The sequence below is a fragment of the Petromyzon marinus genome, chromosome 43, assembly GCF_048934315.1.
Source record: "Petromyzon marinus isolate PM22_M1 ecotype Great Lakes invasive population chromosome 43, UKy_Petmar_22M1.pri1.0, whole genome shotgun sequence".
Taxonomy (NCBI): domain Eukaryota; kingdom Metazoa; phylum Chordata; class Hyperoartia; order Petromyzontiformes; family Petromyzontidae; genus Petromyzon; species Petromyzon marinus.
Genome location: NC_133709.1, coordinates 10397333 through 10413213, shown reverse-complemented (window position 1 = coordinate 10413213; position 15881 = coordinate 10397333). Strand labels below are relative to the sequence as shown.

The 15881-nt window shown below is 58.1% G+C and overlaps 1 protein-coding gene across 2 annotated transcripts; it reads right to left on the bottom strand.

The window, feature by feature from the left end:
* Nucleotides 1-1470: 1470 nt before the first annotated feature.
* Nucleotides 1471-15436, bottom strand: LOC116951370 (tripartite motif-containing protein 54-like). 2 transcript variants are annotated; one of them, XM_076073823.1, is made up of 13 exons: nucleotides 15152-15436; nucleotides 14650-14853; nucleotides 12923-12950; nucleotides 12576-12782; nucleotides 11960-12147; nucleotides 10724-10895; nucleotides 9970-10065; nucleotides 8409-8642; nucleotides 7285-7307; nucleotides 6434-6558; nucleotides 5814-6127; nucleotides 5193-5384; nucleotides 1471-2002 (listed from the first exon to the last, which is right to left on the bottom strand). In XM_076073823.1, exons 4-13 carry the CDS (start codon nucleotides 12765-12767, stop codon nucleotides 1736-1738), a joined length of 1803 nt encoding a protein of 600 aa, XP_075929938.1. In that variant the 5' UTR covers nucleotides 12768-12782; nucleotides 12923-12950; nucleotides 14650-14853; nucleotides 15152-15436; the 3' UTR covers nucleotides 1471-1735. The 2 variants fall into 2 exon arrangements, with proteins under 2 accessions (XP_075929938.1, XP_032825792.1); XM_032969901.2 differs by lacking the exon at nucleotides 12923-12950 and having other exon boundaries at nucleotides 15152-15435.
* Nucleotides 15437-15881: the final 445 nt, after the last annotated feature.

Here is a 15881-nt window from a genome sequence, read left to right as displayed (position 1 = left end):
CCGTGCTAATCCTGCACACGGGGGACCCACCACCCGGCGCAGCCAATTTTTGCCCAATCGCGCCGAGGATTGTTGACCGGCAACCGCTTCCGTAACTTGTCGCTGGTTACAAACATCTCAAGACCCGGATCACTATTCACCAGTGCCGTTTTGGTCACAAAAAAAACCGCACCGACCGAGACCCGCGCAGTCGTTTCGACTGCCGTGCCGGGAGACGGAATCGAACCGGGGGACCTCTGGATCGCAGTTCCCCCAGTGTGCTCACCCGCACACCGCTCTGTGGCAGCGATCCACTCGGGCAGCTTCAGGCAACCATCGCCGGCAACGCATTCACCGTGACCGACGATGGCAACTTGGGGTAAGCAACGCGATTGAGCGGCAGAGTTCTTTCTTGGCCAATCAAAGCGAGCCTTGATGAAACTATGATGACTAGTTGGTTAGGGATAGGACAGACCTAGTGCTGGTCACTAGTTGGTTTGGGATGGGGTAGGCCTAGTACTGGTCACTAGTTGGTTAGGGATGTGGTAGGCCTAGTACTGGTTACTAGTTTGTAAGGGATGGGGCAGGCCTAGTACTGGTTACTAGTTGGTAAGGGATGGGGTAGGCCTAGTGCTGGTCACTAGTTGGTAAGGGATGGGGTAGGCCTAGTGCTGGTTACTAGTTGTTAAGGGATGGGGTAGGCCTAGTACTGAATACTAGTTGATAAGGGATGGGGTAGGCCTAGTACTGGTTACTAGTTGATAAGGGATGGGGTAGGCCTAGTGCTGGTCACTAGTTGGTTAGGGATGGGGTAGGCCTAGTACTAGTTACTAGTTGGTAAGGGATGGGGTAGGCCTAGTGCTGGTTTCTAGGTGATTAAGAGAATGTTATGTGACAGTCAATCCCTTATGCAGTCCATTATTACCAGTCAGCCAGTCACTCAGAAAGGCAAACAGAAGGCTCTCTGTTCCATCTAAGATCCCATTCATCGTGTACTTGGATGCCACCATTTTTCAGGTGCAGAAAGCGTTAAGCAGGCAGCAGTCACATGACCTCTGTCTCCGATCTGATTGGAAGTTGCCGCCACGGTTGTCCAATAAGGGGTAGCTCAAATCAGACTTATTCAGATTTGGAGCAATGAGATCGTGACAATGGGAAATACCGCAGGTGATGATTGCTGGCAATGATTGCTCTGATATTGCCCGAGTAGATCACGGCCTTTACGTGCGGGAGCCGATCGTCAACATGGAGTCCGTGTTTAAATTCCCCACTTCAAGAGAAAGCTTCAGCATTTCTTTTGGGGGGGGGGGGGGGGGGGGTAAATCACTCACTGGCGGTGGCAAGGGAGGCGTGAATCTCCATTGGTAATCGATTTTTTTTCGCGTCCAAATTTTTGTCTCGAGCCTCTCCTCCTCCAACCGCCCCTAGCCCCCCCCCCCCTCCCCCCTCCCCCCATGCCGCCCACCACCAGACACGGCCAAACAAATTAAGCAGGAAGGAAACAAAGGGTCAGATCGTTACGTAGCCCGACCCCACAGATTTACTCGCGAACCGCAACACAACCTACTTGGCACAAACCCGACGAGGTCACACAAGAGGTTTACGCGGCAGCAGTGCCGGCAGCGGGCGAGCGATCGACGTACAACAGGGCGCGGCTCGCCGATGCCATGGGTGGGCGGCAATGCCTGGGCCCCCACCGCCGAGGGCGCCTCATAGCCCCCCGCCCCCCCCAGCCCCCCTCCAGCTCCCTCCAGGGCTACTTGTGCTGGGAGTTGAGCCACGCGAACGAGAAGACGAACGTCGAGTTCCCGTCCGACGACTCGGGGTTTTCTTCCGACCACCAAGAACCGACCCCGGCACCGGCAGCGGCGCCAGTCGAGGCACCGGCCCCTGCTCCGTTTGTGGTTCCCGCATCTTTCCGTTCCTCCCGGAGGGACTCGCGACCTCCTTCCGACGACCGAGAAGCAGCGCCGGTCCCTCCTCCTACTCCTCCATTCATTGTTCCGGCATCGTTCCGCTCCTCCTGGAGAGACGCAAAGATAAAGATTCTGCCCCCCCCCCCCCCCCCCCCCCCCAACGCCGTGTAGGCTACACAAGCTGTTGAGGCAAGTGCTGTTAGCGAGCGCCTATTAAGGCTGGCACGGTGCACCAATGATGGGGTGGGGTGGTCAGCACCACGCCTGGCCGCCTTTGTCTCCCTCGTGGAGATGTTTACGGATCGCACCGGGGGACGGTCATACAATGAATCAGATACTCATTTAAGACTAAGTCAACCTAGGGGAGGGGCCCAGGACCAGTTCAGATATTCATCACCGATGTTGCTGGCCGAGAGCAGGAATCGAATACAGGCCGGAAAGTTTGCAGCGTAAGTGCACTAACCGCGCACCACAGACGCACACACATGCACGTGTGGGCACAACAACACACACAGGCACACAACAAAGATCCCCCAGGTAGCCTATAGAGACTGTTGGGGGCACGTGCTGTTAACGAGCACCGTGTACATTCTGAAGCACCTCCAATTAGCGCGGTTAACTACGTAAGGCGCCAAAAGAAGTTGAACATGCATACATACAAGCATAGGAGAATTAACATATATTGTTCAAATGCAGAGGAGCTGCGTGATGAACAGAGGGCATATAGACACTGTGTGCATTTAGGCGGCTGGTATTGGCTGAGATTCTGCGCATGCTCTTGGCCAAAACGTCCAATTGGCTAAAATAATCACATGCAAACCAGAGCAGTCACACCGGCCACCCCCGACTTCGAAAATTGGCAGGACCCTCCCGAAACGAGTCTTGGGACTCGGTGAGGCTATCCTGGGTTAACAAGCAGAGTGATGATGATGACGGTGGTGGTCGGGGTGGCGGTGGTCGGGGATTCGTTTCCGCCGGCTCTGTTCAGGCGAAGCAACCCAGGAAATATTTTCATTCATCCAGCACACCACACCCAGTACACGCCGATCTCACCATCGCTGTGGCTACTGATGAGACGCGTGCCACCTACTCAAGGCTGCCTACCCACCGACCCAGCACACCACATCCTATGTACCTGTGTGTGCTTACTCGCCATGCAGCGTCCTGGCGAGCTGTACAATATTCATTGCTGCCTTGCCCAAGCTTGCTAAATCGGACCTATGTAATTCATGAATGGATTACTTATTTATATTTGGTGGCTTGCTTACCCCTTGTGTTTTCTCTATTTTGTTACTCCTATCGTGTTTTTTTTAGTTTTGCTGTTGTAACGTTCTGACCCGCCCTGTGACACCTGTGAGAAAAAGAGCTTTATAGCTCATCGGATTCCTCCAGTACGAATAAACATTCTGATCAACACGAGCAAACGTGATCGCGGTTAACATGCCGCACAGGCGTTGGTTTGGATTGTTGGGAGCATCCTGCGATGCAACTGCAACATGAATTGCAATTGCTGACTTGCTCGTACTGGATATCTGTGAGAACAAAAAGAGCTTCATAGCCCATCGGATACCTCCGGTCCAAATAAATATTCTTACGATAAAGAGGCATTGGTGGGGGGGGCCCACCAGCCCCCCTCCGCACCCCCCCCCAACTCTACCACCACCACATCCCTCGTCCCCCCCCCCCATTACCTGTGCGCGTCTCCTCTGGGGGGAAGGGGGGTGGTGGAGGAAGGGGGTTGGTAGGGGAAGGGGGAGGGTGTTGGTGGGTTGGGGTCGGCCCCCCCCCACACCCCATCTATCCCCCCACCCCCCCCCCCCCCATCAGGGGCAGCCCCCCCCCCACTGCAGGCGGGTGAGGGCGAGGTATTCGTAGCACCCCCACATCTCCCAGAGCGCCGCCGCACAGAGCAGGAGGGGCACGCGCACGGCCAGGGCCTGAGACACGTGACACACACGTGTGTGTTAGGGGTGCCGCGGTGGCAGGATGTTAACTCCCTCGCCTGGTATGGAGGAGGTCGTGGGTTCCATCCCGACCCCGACACGCCTGACTATTTGGAGTTTTCGTCTCTCTCTCTCTCTCTCCCCGTGGTTGCGTGGATTTTTCCTCCGGGTCCACCGGATTTCCCCTTCACATTTAGAATCAACATCGCGCGTTTAGAATATTTGGCTGCTCTAAGGCACTTCGTTGAGCTATCATTTGTGATAGCCAGGTCGCTTCTGATAAAAGAGTGATACAGCTCAGTGAGCCTTGCCTGGGAGACACGCGTGTTCGCACTCGCACGTGCGTGATCAAAATAATCACGACAATCGTTGTTAACGATCATCACAGATTTTCCTGCTGGTCAACTCGAGGTTTGGCGGTGGTGGCTATGCGCATGGCTGCCCGTGATCCAGCCCTGTGTAGAGGCAGCAGTGAGGCAGGGTTGGTGGATCACCGCACTAATGCTGTCAAACCTCCCTTCTTGCCCGAGGGTGGGCGTCTAGGAGGTGTAATACTTCTGATTCGCCGGGAGAGGGCGGCACAGCAAAAATGTCGACTCCACACCTGCCTGCAAGTGCGGTTATTCTCCGGGTGCTCCGGTTTAAACTATTATCTTTTTTATTTTACCAGGCAAGGCCTACCGAGCCGTGTAGCTTATTTTTTTTTCAGACGCGGCCTGGCCACAAATTATAGCTCAACGAAGTGGCTCATCGTGTGGAAATTTATAGCAGGCAAATGCCCGAAACTTACGTGTTGATTCGAAATGTGGAGGGAATAACCGGAGGACACGGAGACAAGCAAACTCCAAATATACAGCAAAAGCAGGCATCAGGGTCGGAATCGAACCCACGACCTCCTGTATACCGCGCAAGGCAGTCAACATCTCCTAGCCGCCGTGGCGCTCTTTTCCTCCCACATGCATAATAAACGCCCGTTAAATGGCCGATAACGCCTTAGTATACGGAGGATTCCAGAGCTTGGGCAACTGTTGGTCAGCGCCGGCTCCCCACCGTATGGTTGCTGCCTTCCCTGCTCGTCTGCGACTCCTCCTCCTCGTCGCATCTCCGAGTCACCCCCCCCCCCCCCACCACCCTCCCTCTACGAGAGCGAGGAGCGGATACGAGGGGCACAGCGTGACACGAGTTGAATTCATTCATTATAATTGTTATAATTGTCGATCGTAATTATATTACGTGATTAACGGAAGCAGCCACCCTTTGCAACGCAAAACACCCGCTTTCGCTCAGGATCCCCTGGGCCCCCCCGTTTCGCTCAGGATCCCCTGGGCCCCCCCCCCCCCCCCCCACCACTCACCTTCATCGACAGGCCGCCTCGGGGGGGGATCCCTCCACCTCCTCCTGGCCACAGAGAGGGGGATGTCGGCGGCCCCCGTGCCGCGCTCCGCACGACCCCGGGTCCCCTTGGTACGCCACCGGCAGTCGCGGCGGGCTGAGGGGGGTCCTGCCGTGGTCCTGCCCCCGCCGAGGGGATCTTGTACGACCGCACCTGCACACAAAGGCAAAGATCGCCACCCCCCACCACCCCCACCCCCCCCCGTATAGCCTTAACAGACTGTCGGGCAAGTGCTGTTAGCGAGCACCTATGAATGCCGGCACGGCACACGAGGCTGTGGGTGGCCAGCACCACGCTCGGCCGCCTTTGTCTCTCTAGTGCTGATGTCTGCACACCGCACCAGGTACAAATTTTAAGGCCGAGTCTACCTAGCGGAGGACCAGGACCGGCTCAGACAATTGTCGATGGTGTTGGTGACCTGCCCACCCACTCACTCGCTCACCTACAACTATCTCAACAGGAGGACGGACAGTCCTGGGGAAACCAGGGACAGGTGGCAACCGGAGCTGGTGGCCCAAATGTAGATGAATCTTGCTGAAATCCCAGCGGCAGGTAGGCTCAGAAGTGGCACCCTGCCCTCACCTCCGGCTCCCTGCTCCGCTCCCCCCGCGCCGAGTCAATGGCCGCGGAGTCCACGGCGTTAGGGTTCGAGCCCGGGTCGGGGTTGGTGCCCCTGGGCCCCGGCTGTGGGGGCCCTTCCTCGGGCCCCAACGTTTTCGGGGGCTCCCCCGGCCCAACGGAGGCCTCGCCTTGAGCCCCCGCCGCCACCGCCGCCACTGTCATCGTCTCCGCCGTCGTCGCCGCCGCCGCCGCTACTTCTGCCGCCGCCGCTAATTCTGCCGTCCCCTTCACCTCACCACTCGGCTCCTCCACTTTCTCCTCTACCGTCACCTCGTCTGCATCGTCACACAGGAAGGGGAGGGTGGAGGGGGGAGTGGCGGGGAGGGGGGAGGGATTGCCCACGAGTCCCGTAAGAGGGGGCTCATGAAGGGAAGGAGAGGCACCCCACTCCGTTAGGAACCCCAATGGGATGAGATGATGACGTCACGTACTGATGAACCCCGAACATTGTGTCTAACCCTGACACTGTGATCCTCTGACTGTAGAAACCACCCACCCCCCACCCCTGCCCAAAACTCCCACCTGCTCCCCCCCCCCCCTTCCCCCTGCCTCCCCGCCGCCCTTCTCCCACCGGGCCTCACCCGGCACGAAGTCGAGCCTCCGCAGGATGTCGGCCTCGCGGGAGAAGTCGACGCGAAACTTCCCGAGGTCGTCGACCCCCGACCCCGCGGGGAGGGCGTCCACGGCGGTGGCCACTTCGGACATCCTGCGCCCCCCGCACGCCACAGCGCGCCGGTGCCGGTTACGACGGCCAAGGAGCACGAGTGGGGCGGTGTGGCAGGCGCCCCTGCGCCCCACGGCCCTCCAACACGCCCGCCCGCCCGCCCGCCCGCATTCACACCGCACCCAACTGAAGAGGGAGTCCCGCAACGGATTGGATGGCGCCGATATTAGGCGTGGCCAGGAATCGAACTCGGGTAATCACATTCGGAGCGCGGCGCGCTAACCGTTGCACGCACAGTCACAAGCAACAAACATCCACCGTATGTATACCCCTTCACAGACTTTTGGGGCAAGTGCTGTGAGCGGGCACCTATGAAGGCCGGCGCACATAAGGAGGTGGGTGGCCATCACCATGCCCAGCTGCCATTGTCTCCCGAGTGGCCATGTTAACTACACACCGCACCAGGTACTAATTTGAGGCTGAGTCGACCTAAGGGAGGCCCAGCAGCAGTTCACTGGTGTTGGTGGCCGTGAGTGGGAATCAAACGCGGGTTCCCAGCGCAGTGTGCTAACCACTACGCTACCGCTCCCCACAACGATCACAAGCACACACAGTCACACGTACATTCACGGAAACAGTCACACAAGCCAGTCACGCACACACACACAGTCACACACGGTGGGGGTCACGACCCCAGTCCATGAGGTCATGACCCTCTGACCACGTGCACACACAAAACACAGAGCTGACCCACTTCCCTCGACTGACCTTACGATGAGGCCCGTGGCACTCTGCGGGAAATACGGGGAGGGGCAGGGTAACGAGTCAAACATGGGCAAAGGTAAACAACACAAACGACGAACGGATTCCACGGGGCCTATGGGTCCCATAGTTTCCCGTGAGTACCACAAGTTCCTACGAGTCCCCCGAGTCCCACGGGCTCCCGTGAGTACCACGGGCTCCCGGGAGTACCCCGAGTCTACCACGGGCTGCTGTGAGTACCACCACCTCCGCATGCCAGACCCCCCTCACCCAAGGGCTTCACCACCACCACCACCCCACGCACCCCCAACATCACCACCAGTCTCCCCCCAACTTCACCGCGTATCACCTTCCCATCTGCGGTCTCTGAGAATCTCAAAATTAGAATCAGTTAGTTTAGCTTCTAATGCGTTGCTGCTGCTGCTGCCGCCACAGTGTTCATTCGCTGTCGGAGAGAGGACGAATCAGAAGTGCGAGGAGGAGCACCAGAAGAGCAGGCAGGCAGACACTGGACCTACCAACAGTTTTCCCAAGCTCTGCCCATCCTCTACATATTAAGGTGTTGCGGGCCAATTAATGCACGTTTGCATGTGTGAGTAAACCGGAGCAACCGGAGAAAACTGACGTGCGCGAGGGGGGCAACACTCTATCCCAGACAGATGGTAACAGGCGGAGTCCACATTTCTGCTGTGCCGCATTCTCCTGGCGAGCCGGGGGTACGGGCTCCTACCCAACGCCCACGGCAGGGGAGCTTCACAGCATCTCTGTGCGATCCCTCCCCCCCCCCCCCCCACAACTCCTCTTCACATCACTTCCGGCATATTTTTATACTCGCATCTAATTCCACCACGTGGAGTTCATGTAATTATAACTACCATTATTAACATTCATGAACTATACAAGCAGACCGACGCATTTCCTTCGCAGCTCCATCCCTCGACGTGAACAAATACATTTCTCACACAGTCCATGGGGGGGGGGCCCCCCACCCCCCCCCCCCCCGCCCCCCGCCCCCCCCGCCAAGACCTTCTGGGAGTGCGTAACATTCACGTAATCCCAGAATGCACCGCGCGCGTGCCGTGGCATCATCCGAGGCCCAACCCCGCCGGGCGTTCAAACCGCGGCCACACCTGCAGGAACTTGGCTGCGCCCGGCTCGTCCAGCAGCTGCAGCGCGGCCTCCACCAGCTTGGAGGCGTCGTCGACGCGCTGGGCGAGCCGCGCCACCCGCGCACGGATGGCGCGCGCCCGTGCCTCCTGCTGGGCCTGCACGGCGGCCGTCAGGGCCCGCTTGCGACCCTCCAGCACCAGGGACAGCGCCTCGAAGGCCTCCCCGATCACGCGCTGCTGAAGCTTCGAGCTCTCCTGGGTGGGGCGAGGAGGAGGAGGGGGAGGAGGAGGGGGGTGATAGGGGGAGGGGCATTGGGGTGTGGGAAGGTGGAGAGGTGAGGTGAGGTGGAGGGGGGGCAGTGGAGGAGGAAAGCCATTCGGGGATGGGAGGGGCACGGTGGGATAGAGGGGGAGGGGCATTGGAGGATGGGAGGGGAATGGGGAGATAGAGGGGGAGGGGTATGGGGGAGATGGGAGGGGCATCGGGAGATAAAGGGGGAGGGGGCATGGGGGAGATGGGAGGGGCATCGGGAGATAAAGGGGGAGGGGGCATGGGGGAGATGGGAGGGGCATCGGGAGATAAAGGGGGAGGGGTATGGGGGGGGTGTGAGGGGGATGGGAGGGGCACGAGGAGGGTAGGGGGGGTGGTCGGGGAGGGGGATAGAGGGGGATGGAACGGGGGGGGGTCGAGGAGGAGGGGCATGGGGAGATGGGAAGGAAAGAGGGAATGGGAGGGGGCAATGGGAGGGGGGAATGGGAGGGGGGAATGGGAGGGGGGAATGGGAGGGGGGAATGGGAGGGGGGGAATGGGAGGGGGGATGTGTGGTGGAGGGGCAAGGGGGAGGGGAAATGGGGGGGAAGGGAGAGGGGTGTGGGAGTGAGTGTTGTGATTCATGTTCCAATTCTGACTGTGGCAGTCACAGCCAACACCAGTGACGAATATCTGAATCGATGCTGGGCCTCTCCTAGGTCGACTCAGCCTTAAAATGATTACATGGTGTGGTGTGTAAACATCACCACTGGGGAGACAAAGGTGGCCGGGCATGGTTCTGGCTAACACCACCCCCTTGCTAACAGCATTTGTCGCAACAGTCTGTCATATTCGATATGGCGGATCTTTGGTTGTGGCTGTGGCTGTGGTTGTAAGTGTCGCTGTGGTAGTTGTGGCTGTGGTAGTTGTGGCTGTGGTAGTTGTGGCTGTGGTAGTTGTGGCTGTGGTAGTTGTGGCTGTGGTAGTTGTGGCTGTGGTAGTTGTGGCTGTGGTAGTTGTGGCTGTGGTAGTTGTGACTGTGGTAGTTGTGGCTGTGGTAGTTGTGGCTGTGGTAGTTGTGGCTGTGGTAGTTGTGGCTGCAGTTTTGGGCTTGGTTGCGGCTGCAGTTGTGGGTGTGGTTGAGGCTATGGTTGTAGTTGCGGCTGTGGTTGCGGCTGTAGCTGCGGCTGTGGTAGTGCTTGTTGTGATTGTAGTTGTTGTAGTGGTTGTAGTGGGCTATTGTGCTTGTAGTTGTAATGGTTATAGGTGTTGTGCCTGTGGCTGTGGATGTTGTGGTGTTGTGGCTGCGGTTGCGGTGGTGAGCTCCCTCACGTCGAGAGAGTGCAGCGTTCCCTCCAGCTCCAGGAGCCCTTCCTGCAGTCGCTCGCTACTCACCACCACCTGCGCCAGCCCATCACTCAGCTCACCCTGCACGGGGCGGCGGGGGGGGGGGGCATGGGGGGAGGATAGGCGGGTGGGATGGGGGGGGCAGAGGGGGAATTACTGACATCATCAATAACATCACCATCAGTACAATTATCAACATAACCAACAGCACCACCACCAACACCGAGACTAGCCGGAGGCGATGGCCCATCGTTACCATCACCATCACTGCCATCACCACCATCAACATCACCAGCATCATTAAAAAGACCGTCATCATCATCATCACTCCATTGCCGTCATCACCAACATAATTAACGACATCAGCGACAGAAGCAGTATCACCATCATCATTATAATAACCACTGACATCATCATTACTCAGCTCACCCTACTGGGGGCGGGGGGGGGGATGTACCAGTTCCAATGTCATGCGGCGGTGTGAGGAGGGGGGGTGAGGAGCGGCGTGATGGTGTGTGGAGGCGTGTCGAGATGTGAGGAAGTACGTGATGGAATCAGGAGGTGTGTGGAGGTGTGTGATGGAATCAGGAGTGTTGATGTGTGTAATGGAATCAGAAGATGTGTGAATGTGTGTGGAGGTGCATGGAGGTGCGTGGAGTTGCGTGGAGTTGCGTGGAGTTGTGCGACGGAATCAGGAGGTGCAAGGAGGTGCGTGGGTGAGCGAGGAGCAGGTGTCCACCTTGTGCTGCTCGTAGACGACGCCGAGCGGCGCGACCTGGCAGTGCTGGTGGGAGCCGAACACCTTGCAGAGGGAGCAGGTGGGCGTGCGGCACGAGGAGCAGTAGATGTTCACGCGCTCCTCCTCGTGCTCTGCGCAGTGCGGCTCCGCGTCCTTGCGGCCGCCGGGGCCCCTGGGGGGCACCGCCACCACCACAACAACAACGACGACGACGACGATGATGATGAAGGCTCAGACTACTCGAATTGCGCACCCCCACTGTGCTTTCGACCTGATGTGCAAATGCCGCCACCCCCCCTACCCCCGACCGTGTTGGTCGCTGGTTGCAATGCCTCGGGGCATGGCTGTGCCGGAGATCTGGGTCGGCTCTTCTTCCGCCCCAACATCCGCACGATCACAGAAGGGCGTCGTCACCGCCATACCGCTGCTGATGTCGGCTATCGGGCTATAACGCCGGACCAGGGCATCCTCAGCTTTGGATTGATCAATGGCACGAGCTCCGTGGTCAACAAGACGGCGCTGGATCCAGGATCTGGTCGACGATTGTGGACTCGCACATGTTGGCCGTTGCCGAGACCTGGGCGATTGACGACTATCCCGGACGGGCGTTAGTTAAGCGCGAGGCTGCAGCTGACGGGTAACGCTAGTGGAACATCGGCACCGTCACGGGAAGCCTGGCACCGGCAGCCCGCGTGGTGGTGGGATCGTACCGATTCACCGTGGAGACATTCTGCGTGAAAGTCCCGAGCGACTCATTGACAATCACCGTCGTTCGAGCTGCTGCTAGCTTGGGTAAAACAACGAACGCCTGTTGAACGCCGTTCCTCACCGCTGTCGGAATTCTTTTCCGAGCCTTTCCAGGAGTCTGCTAGACTGTGGGTCACTGGGCTCTAGCCAAATCATCTGTGGTGACCTGAACTCTCTCGGACCGACTGGTTCTTGTGGTAAAATCAACTGCCGACATCTGCCGACACGTCGCTCGGGAAGTACGCCGGATCGCACCTTCATGTCCGCCGATGCCGTAGCCGTGATCGACGTGTTGTTATCGAAGGCGCGGGTATTTCAGATCACGGTCTCGTGACGAGCAAAGCGGCATTACCGATTATTCGCCCACCCCATCACGACGATATCATACAGAGACTGGAATCGACTGGACCATGATGCCTTCTGTCTGAACCGGGGGGAAGGGGCCCCTGCTCTTTCCCACTGCCCTGCCCCATGCCCCCCTGCCCTCACGCTGCTGCTGATCCCCGCGAGGACTGCTGCTGTTGCTGCTGCTGCTGCTTGTAGATGTCGATGATGTTCTCGACGAGGAGGTTGCGCTGGAGGCCGTAGACGCCGTGGCGGTCCAGCAACACCTCGTGGCGGCACGACGGGCAGCGGAAGCGCCCCCCCCCGCCGATTGAGGGCCCCCCCCCACGAGACTGGAGGGGGGAGGGGACAGGGATGGGGGGGGCGAGGGGACCGGGGGAAGACAAGAGAGGCATTGGCACGAATGTTGTAACTTTCTGACCCACCCCTACTGGACATCTGTGACATTGCCATGAGTGTGCAGGTGATCGTGCAAGCGGGACACTGCACAGGTGAGTGTACAGGCGAGCGAGCGTGCAGCTGCGTGTACAGGTCAGAGTGCGGGCGAGCGTCACAGGTGAGCGTGCAGGTGAGTGTACAGGTGAGTGAGTGTAAAGGTGAGTGTACAGGTGGGTGTACATGTGAGTGTACAGGTGAGTGTACAGATGAGTGTACATGTGAGTGAGTGTACAGGTGAGTGTACAGGTGAGTGAGTGTACAGGTGAGTGTACAGGTGAGTGAGTGTACATGTGAGTGTACAGGTGAGCGTGCAGGCAATTACCTGGAACACGTCGTTGGCGCACTTGCGGCACAGGTTGTGCTGGCAGGGCAGGATGACCACGGGCTTGGAGAACATCTCCAGGCAGATGGGGCACAGCAGCTGGCGCTCCAGGTCGTCGCGCGCCTGGGACTCGCGCAGCAGCAGCAGCGACGCCGCCGACTCCGGCCCCGCGCCGTCCCTCCGCACGCTCATCGCTACAGCTGTTACCTACAGACGGACAGCCTCGTCGCTACAGCTGTTACCTACAGGCAGACAGCCTCGTCGCCACGGCTGTCACGCACAGGCGGACAGCCTCGTCGCCACGGCTGTCACGCACAGGCGGACAGCCTCGTCGCTACAGCTGTTACCTACAGGCAGACAGCCTCGTCGCCACGGCTGTCACGCACAGGCAGACAGCCTCGTCGCTACAGCTGTTACCTACAGGCAGACAGCCTCGTCGCTACAGCTGTTACCTACAGGCAGACAGCCTCGTCAACACAGCTGTTAACTACAGGCAGACAGCCTCGTCGCTACAGCTGTTACACACAGGCGGACAGCCTCGTCGCCACGGCTGTCACGGCACAGGCAGACAGCCTCGTCGCTACAGCTGTTACCTACAGGCGGACAGCCCCGTCGTCACGGCTGTCACGGCACAGGCGGACAGCCCCGTCGCCACGGCTGCAACATGCATACGGGCAACCTCGTGGCTACAGCTGCAAAACAGGCGGACAACCTCCTCGCTACGGCCTCCCCTAGGTGGACTCAGCCTTAAATCAGTACCTGCTGCGGTGTGTAAACAACAGCACTGGGGATATAAAGGCGGCAGGGCATCATGCTTGTCACACGACCCCCTCGTAAGTGCAACGCGCCGTGTTGCTCGCTCACAGCAAAAAAAATAAAACATTCTTCAAATCGCTTTAAACTATTGTCATTGTAGTGCGTATTTAATGCGGCGCTGCACTCGTAGGAGAAAACATTTATATAAAAAAAGTATATTTAAGTAGAACGTTTTGATTTAAAGCTTTCGTGACTGCAGTGATTCATATTCTTGGTTCTTTCGGTAAAGTCACCACGTAGAAGGGAAACAATAAATAATAAAAATATAAAACAATACAATTCTCACGACGTTTCGACTGCAACACAAGCAATCATCATCAGGTGTGAAAACCAACCTGATGATGACTGCTTGTGTTGCAGTCGAAACGTCGTGAGAATTTTATTGTTTTATATTTTTTATTTCATTGTTTCCCTTCAACGTGACTTTACCGAAAGAACCAAGAATATAAGTAGAACGTGTTGTCTATATTTATTTAAAGTTGCGCGCATTTTGATGTGACGTCACATTTCTCAAACCCCCTCCACCCCCATCGTCACACATCGTCACAAATGTCTGACCTCACCCCCTAGGTGCGTGACGTCATTTATGGACGACCCCTTGCCCCAACAGTCTGTGGAGGCTACACAGGGGAGCTGTGTATGTTGTTGTCTGCCTGTACGTCGCTGTGTGGGGAGCGGTGGTGCAGCGGTTAGGGCGCTGCGCTACGAACACGGCGACCCGAGTTCAGCATCGGCATATTTATTTGCACCGGAGGAATCTGATGACCTATAAAGCTCTTAAATATTCATTTAAAGCTTTCGTGACTGCATTGATTAATATTCTTGGTTCTTTCGGTAAAGCCACGAACCAAGAATATAAAGCTCTTGTTCACAGATGTCCAACAGTTCGATTCCCGCTCACGGTCAACACCAGGTGACGATTATCCGAACCGGTCCTGGGCCTCCCCTAGATCGACTCGGCCTCAAATGAGTACCCGGTGCGGTGTGTCGTAAACATCGCCACCGGGGGAGACAAAGGCGGCCGGGCGTGGTTGCTGGCCACCCACCTCGTGTGCCGTGTCGGCCTTCATTGGTGCTCGCTAACAGCACTTGCCCCGACAGTGTGTGAAGGCTACACGGGGGAGCTGTGTGCGTGTCGGCCAGTGCCCTGCCTCTCCCTCCTCCTATCACTTTCCTCAAGGCGTCCACCAGCGGCTCCCTCCTCACTCCGTCCGTCAGGTTCAACGTTGGTCCACCTCGCTCAAAAACCCCTCCTCACCTCGTCCTCTCTCCTTCCGCTGCCTCGTCCACCCCGGCAGGGGGCTTATGGTCCACCTTGTTCGTCGTCTTCGTCGTTTCTCCCCGCGCCTCGCACCTCCTCTCCTCTGGCACCGCCTCTCCTCGCGCACCTCGTCCGCTCGTCGTGTGGCGAGACGACCACGACGAGGGAGGAGGAGGAGGAGGAGAATGTTCCACGCTTCCCCTGTAACGAGAGACGCACGCGTCGGGAGAGAGAGAGGACATTTATAGACCACGAGGTCACGTGGCCCAGGGGAGAACAAATCCCTCCCCCCCCTCCCCCCCCAAACTCGCTCCCAACATGGACTGGTCTTGTCCAAGTCAGGCCTCCCCTCCCCGTCCCCCACCCCCTATCAAACACCTACTATGGACTCGTCCATCAGTGGTCTCCCTCGCCTACCCCCCCACAGACAATAATTGGATTTAACCTCCAGTGGAACGGTTCAAACAAACAGCACCAACCACAACCAGCCGCCATTCACCGCGAAGCTGGTCCCCCACGGCGCTTGTGCCAGGCTAGGTGCACTCTGCGGCCACGCGCTGGCAGGGGGTCACGGGGCAGGCGCTGCAGGTGCCATGAGTTGACTGGCTTTGAGGCGGCTGGCAGACGGCCACCAGCTGTGCCCACCGACTTTGTGAAACTCGCTCGTTGTTGTTGAGCGTCGCTCCTTTGCCCCTCCGTTGTTGTTGTTGTTGGGAGGGCGACTGCCTGCAACTGCCCGGGAGCGTCCTTCACGAGCCTCCTGAAGCTTGTCGTCATTGGTAAGTCCACTCAGTTTCACATCCTGAAAATCAGGTAAGAACACCCCCCCCCCCATACCCACCCCTCTATCATTAACGCAAGGTGGACTAATCCAATACAAATATCCACCCCCCCCCCCCTCCTAATCATCGTACATCGACAATGGACTGGTCCGGGCCAGGTCTACATCGTGGGTAGGAGTTGGGGGGAGGGCATTGATTTCAATGCCAGCGCCGGGCACGGTGTGGGCACGCGGGCGAAGATAAGCAACCAGTGGGGGTGGCGTTTACTGTGCGACCACCATCGGCAATGTCAACGCCGCCGCCGCTATTGGCGTCGTTTAAAAAAAAAAGTCTCCTCCTACCTCGGATGTCGGGAAGAAATCAGTGGGGGTGTCTGTTATTGGATCATCGCAGCGCCGCGTAGGCTGCGGCGACGTACATGCGTCTGGAGGTTCGTGTTGTTGTTGT

What these genes read in the sequence shown, in the direction of transcription:
- LOC116951370 (XM_076073823.1), bottom strand. Translation starts at nt 12,767, where the DNA reads ATGAGCGTGCGGAGGGACGGCGCGGGGCCGGAGTCGGCGGCGTCGCTG. An exon ending in TCGTCTACGAGCAGCACAAG is followed by an intron (nt 10,066 to 10,723) that starts GTGGACACCTGC and finishes CGCCCCGTGCAG; the next exon opens with GGTGAGCTGAGTGATGGGCT. An exon ending in GAACGCTGCACTCTCTCGAC is followed by an intron (nt 8,643 to 9,969) that starts GTGAGGGAGCTC and finishes CGCCCCACCCAG; the next exon opens with GAGAGCTCGAAGCTTCAGCA.